The 6000-nt window shown below is 44.6% G+C and overlaps 1 protein-coding gene across 1 annotated transcript in view; it reads left to right on the top strand.

Moving 5' to 3' along the window:
• Window positions 1–1045: 1045 nt before the first annotated feature.
• SMARCA1 (SWI/SNF related, matrix associated, actin dependent regulator of chromatin, subfamily a, member 1) overlaps window positions 1046–6000 on the top strand; it is a gene marked incomplete at its 5' end in the record, with an annotated part of 55065 nt that continues 50110 nt past the window's right edge. Inside the window, 1 exon segment of the mRNA XM_034781109.1 lies at window positions 1046–1132. Coding sequence (XP_034637000.1) covers window positions 1046–1132 — 87 coding nt within the window.

Here is a 6000-nt window from a genome sequence, read left to right as displayed (position 1 = left end):
ACAATATATGGTTAATGGGATCATTGTGCATGGAGGACATACCGCATCAAATATGAATATCTTAGATAACTTTTTTAAAAAGCCTTTTTTAAGCAATTATTTGAAATGACACATGCCTTTTCAAATATACTTTTTCTAATGTTAAGACATCAAAAAGGCCAGTACTTAAACTTTTTTTTGCAGGTAAGCCCTTTTTTTCAGGAGCAAAAGACATATTTTTAAAAAGATTAAATTAATTTGGAAAAAACCTGCCAGATAAGAATTCTTGTATCTTTTTTAAATAACAGATTGAAAGTCCATACAAGTTCCTAAATCTGCAATATTTACTCAGGCAAAAATCTCATTGAAGTTAGTAGAAGTTTTGTGTATATAAGGATTGTCCAGTATTTTTGTGAATATCTGCAAACTGTGTGAAGCATGAAAATGAGCAGTTGCGAGCACAATGTCTTAAACTATTTGCCCTGAATTACAGACTTTTTTTCCTTACATGGCTGAATGTGTCCCATGGAGGGGGAATCTATGAAATTTAATCTTTTTTTTTTTTTTTTTTTTTTTATGGGTATGGTGGAGGCAAGTTAAGCCTTTATCTCAGACCTTGCACTGTTCTCTTGCGGGGGAGGGAAGGAGATCAGCGTCCAGCTGCCAAAAATGTAAACAGTTAGGAATTTTATATTTAGGAATCAGGCTGACAGTTTTGTAAGCCATGGCCTTTCCTAAGGGTAAACAAACCTCCCACCCCCAGGATGAATTGAGGAATTATTTGTGAGGTGATACATGAGAAGTGATAAGGCTAATCCTAGGTTTTTATTTGGTCATATCTGCCCTTCATTGGCTATTTCTTCATGGATTTCTGGCTCTGATTAGGGTGAGATGGTGCATTTTCTTTCAGTGCTTATTTTCTTTTTTGTTTGGCATTTGGAATTTTTTTTGTCAAAGAATTCTGATACTGTTTTTGAAGTCTGCACACTTTTTTCAATTTGGCAACTCTCTTGCTTCAGTAGCTCACTGTATTGATATTAATAAATGTTTAAAATTTGAATTTCAGAAAAATGATCCTCCATTTCAACTCAAACTTCCACCCAAGGCATCTAGACCTGAAAAAGAAATTGATCCAGAATATGAAGAAAAGATGGTAAGTGTAGTTTCATAGCATAACAGATGGCTAACTTTGTGTTTGACTGAGCTTAGTAGAGACAATGGGAGGAAACAAGAAATTGCAGACAGGATGTCAATGGGAGGGAAGGAAAATGGAATCAGGATAACAATATTAATTAAATACAATTCTTGCTCTCGAAGTACATCTCTATGTGCACGGGAATTTTCAAAGCTGGGAGATAGTGAATCATGAAACTGACTTGTTTGCCGAGGATTGAGGTATACATTTTGAAAGCCTAAGTGGGTGCGGTTTAACTTTCCACAAATCCATCCAAGATATTGCCCTCTCTGTACACTTTGGTTACTCCTATGTACGTGGACATGTATGCATCCTTAAGGATTTTTGAAAGAAAGCTGGGATACATGAGATGGCAGCTAGAGTGTGTTGTGACCTAGGGTGACACATGGGCACCGATTACCCACACTGATGTGAACATCCAGAATCTAACAAGGGCACATGGAGGATGGACAAGACAAATGAAATGCTTGGCACGTTTTTAAACTAGGCCCAGAATCTAAAATGCACATGACAAAGGGGAGTTAGGTTTGGGAGAGAGAGAGAAAAGATATTAGCAGCATATATAATATATATTTATTTCTTTTTGATTTTGCGTGGCCTGAGTCCATGCAAGAATTTTGTACTGCTTTCAGAATGCAAAGCAAATAACTTCATAGCTCTGCATTCTTTATACGCAGATTGAGAGTTTTCACTTCTTAAATGGGAGAAAAACAAGAAGCTGGTGTTTGCACACTACGTCTCCGAAAACACCACATAATTCTAAATCTGCGCAGCCTCCACAACATAACACGGCAAACTATGATCCATCAGGTCAGGTTTCGGGAACAGAGAATGCTCTACAGGAAAGGGAGAAACCCATAGCAGAACACACAAGGCCCACTCTTGAATGTCACTCACCGGGTCAGATTTTGGTGGATGCCAGTGACCAATGGCCTGCTACATTTTCATTAATGCTCTTCTAGAGAGTGGTGGAATCTGACGGAAATGCCAGACGAGATAGGAACAGGGACAGAGGTCCATTGCCAGAGAGGCTTGAGGAAATGATTGCTTGGCTGAGTGAATGCTTCATTTTAAGTGCTAAGCACAGGTCAATGGTTAGAAAGAAAATCAAAGTGCTATGGTAATACAAATAACTGATCCCCAAAAGTACCACCTGTGTTTTGCAAGGATATGTGGTCCGGATCCAGGCTTCCCTAAATAGTACCCTTCTGCTGCTTGGAAGCAGAGAGGGAATATGCATCAAATAGCCTGTATTTTCAGCAGTCAGGCAATAAAGCAATAGAACTGTGATATTATTTTCCAGGGTTCACCCCTTAATATCCTCCTAACCCAGGGGTCTCAAACACGCAGCCTGCAGGGTTATTTTCTGCGGCCCGCGAGCCCCTCACAGCCCCCCCGCCCTCCCCCAGTGTTTACCTAGAGCGGCTCTGGCTGGACCTGCACCGGGGGCAGGGCATGCTCCCTGCTTGCTTGCCCAGCCCTGCGCCGCTCCGGGAAGAGGCTGGAATGTGGGGAAGGGGGGGGCAGAGGGGCTGTGTGTTGCTGTTGCTTTTCAGGCAGCGCCCCCAGCAGCTCCCATTGGCCGGGAACGGGGAATCGCGACCAATGGGAGCTGCTGGGGCCAGTGCCTGAAGCAACAGTAACACACAGCCCCTCCGCCCCACCTTACCCATGTTCCAGCCTCTTCTCGGAGCAGCGCAGGGCAAGGCAGGCAGGCAGGGAGCCTGCCCTGCCCCCGGTACGTGCCGGGCCAGATCTTGCCCCCCGAACTCCTCCTGCAGCCGAACCCCCTGCCCTGAGCCCCTTGCCGCACCCTGTACCCTGACCCCCTTCCCTGAACCCCCTGCCTCACCCTGCACCCCTCCTGCATCCCAACCCACTGCCCTGAGCCCCATGCAACACCCCTCCTGCACCCTGACCCCCTGCTGTACCCTGCACCCCTCCTGCATCCCAACCCACTGCCCTGGGTCCCTGCCGCACCCTGACCCGCTGCTGTACCCCTCACCCCTCCTGCACCTCCCTGCCCTAAGCCCCTGCCACACCTCTCCTGCAACCCCTGGGGGCAGGGAGGGAGGGGGAGAGTTGGGGTGGGTATTTCGGGGAAGGGGTTGGAATGGGGGCGGGGCAGGGGCGGGGCCTCATGGAAGGGGTGGAGTGGGGGCAGGACCGAGGGCGGCGGGGGGAAGGTGTCAATAATGTGGCCCTCGGGCCAACGTACTAGTCCTCATGTGGCCCTCATGGTCATTTGAGTTTGAGACCCCTGCTCTAACCTGTAAAATTGTTGCCTATAAATCAGGTGTGGCTGACTATAAATCCGGTGTGGCTGGCTTTGTTCCCAGTCAGCATCGTCATCTGTCAGTTTGATTTAGACCTCCTGACCCTGGACTGCTTTATTTCCCTCTCCTCTGTTGGAGGTGTTATCTGAGTTCATTGGAGGTTCATCTGGCCCCTCAGACAAGGGTACTCCAATGGAGGTGATAGTATGGTGCAGCTTACTTCCCTCTGCCTGTCTGACCAGCTCTTCTGGTTAGTGTTAGGCTGAACATACATAGCCATGGCCCTATCTCTCTTCCTGACCTCCCCTCCCTTGGGGCACCATGTTACAGCTCCCCCAAAGACAATAGGGAGGAAGCCGTCTCAGATCCCTGAACCCAGGCAGGCATTCTGATTGGCTATTATGTAGGCTGCATGAACTGGGGCGGAGTATCCTTGTGCCCTCTTCCCCTGTGTAGGAGGCAGGCAGAATCTAGCCCTTAGTAATATATTGTCTTATCTCTACTTAGGCAACGTTTTCAGGCATGTTAGAAGTTTATAACTGTGTTTACTCACAGGACAGGCAAGGGCAGCAGTAATACAAGTTTATCTACATCATTCCCACAGAGAGTCCCAACCCTGTTCTGGAGAGACCACCTCTAGAGGTTGAGATGGTAATATAATCTCTGTTCAGTTTTTAGCTTGCTCCGGGTGCCAAGTAAGCAGTTTCCCAGCCCAGTTGGGCTATTTCTAACTGACAGTTTCAGATTATTTTTGCAGCTGTGGGTTGTGGTATTTTGGGCTATTTCGCTGCCCTGCTGCTGCTGGCCACGCCCACTGTCAGTGTCTCACTTGCACTATGTCTCACTTGCACTGTCTCACTTGCAGCATGCACAGAAAATACTGCTGCTGTTGCCCCTTAGTCCCTTAGCACCACTGCCCTGCTCCTCTCCGCTGTCATCTGCTCTGCAGTTGTGTTGTGCTGCCCTGTTCTCTGAGACTGTCAACAAAGAGGCCAAAAGTTGTTATAGTTATAACAGGCAGCTGATCCCTTTTGTTACCAGCTCATTTTTCCAAAGCCACCAAGGGTACGTCCGCACAGCCCACAGTAGCAAGCCTCCCAGCCTGGATCCATTGGGTTAGTAGGGCTCTTCCTACTGGTCTAAAAACAGCTGAGATGGGGGTGAATCACTTTGACTGCACGTTGAAGTTGTGGCTTGGGCTGGAGCTCGTGTCCCTGAAGCCTAGGCAGGGTTTTGGTCTTGAAGCCTGAGCTTCACCACAAGCCACGACTTCAAAGCACTAACTGCATGGCTATTTTTAAGAGCGCTCTTGTGAGCCCTACCAACGCAAGTCTGTTGACCCATGCTGGGAGGCTTGTTGCCCCAGGCTGTGTAGGCATATCCCAAATGTCCATGCTAATATCACTGCTGACCTGGGCTGGATTTGAACCAGCAAATAGTCTGTATCACGTTTTTCATCCTCTGAGTTGTCCAGCCTCCCACAAATGTGATGTTTCAATGAATTGGGGAGAGGAGAATGGAAGCATACATTTGGGGTCAGTACATTTATATGCCTTTTGTGTGTCATGTACTGTTTATAAAACACATCTCTTTAGAAAGAAATCATAAAGTGAGTAAGAGAAACTGTCAGAACAAACATCTAAAAACCTTAATTTGATTTTTTTTATTTGTTGGGAACAAATACTTGTGGTTAGTTATAAAGTGGCGTTATTGTTATTTGCACATTGTTCATGCAGTGCAGAATAATATTGTATGTGTATCTTTTTTCTTTAAAAGAGGTTATATAAAAGTAAGCCATATGTATATGAAAACTACTAAAATTGTATAGGCCAGCAATAATAAAGACCTTTATACAAAAACAATTTAGTAGCTATAAATTCAAGGGGGAATAATAACTGACTATAATGGTATCTATACTGAGTTTTTTAGAAAGACTTGTTCTTACGTGATTGTTAAACTGTGCTTGCCATCAAGGTTTGAAGAGTTTGTGTGAAACTTATATTGCCCTCATGTGGCAAAAAGGATGTATCAGCATCTTTTCAGCTTAATCTTTGAATCTTGCTATCTTGCCACGGATAGACTACTGTTGTTTGCATCTAACAGTTACCCAGCTCTTCTTTAGAGGAATCTTCTGTAGTTTATGTATTGCTTAAGAAAGTTATGATACTAATTTATGTTTTTACTTTAGTGTTTGAAACAAACACATATTGAGAGGTTAACTTAAAACAATTTCTTTGTGAAATCCTTTATGTAATATTGCACAAGGTTTTGTAAACACTGTTTAAGAACTGACAGGAAAATAATATGGTGTTTTTAAAGAAGACAGCAACTAACTGTTATAGCTGTTATTTATAGTCTATTAAAGACAGTGTAGCAGGTATGACTCATGGACTTAAGAAACATTTAGAGCCTGAGCCTGCTCCAGTGGAAGTCCAACAGAAAAATTCATTCACTTCAGTGGGAGCAGGACTGTGTATTAGTTGCTTTAGTTTTTGAAACAGCAACATATTACTAGTCAATGTAAACACTTTTCAGGTGGAATCTTGTCCA

The sequence above is a fragment of the Trachemys scripta genome, chromosome 9 (genome assembly GCF_013100865.1).
Source record: "Trachemys scripta elegans isolate TJP31775 chromosome 9, CAS_Tse_1.0, whole genome shotgun sequence".
NCBI lineage: Eukaryota > Metazoa > Chordata > Testudines > Emydidae > Trachemys > Trachemys scripta.
This window is presented reverse-complemented; position numbering and strand designations above follow the sequence as displayed.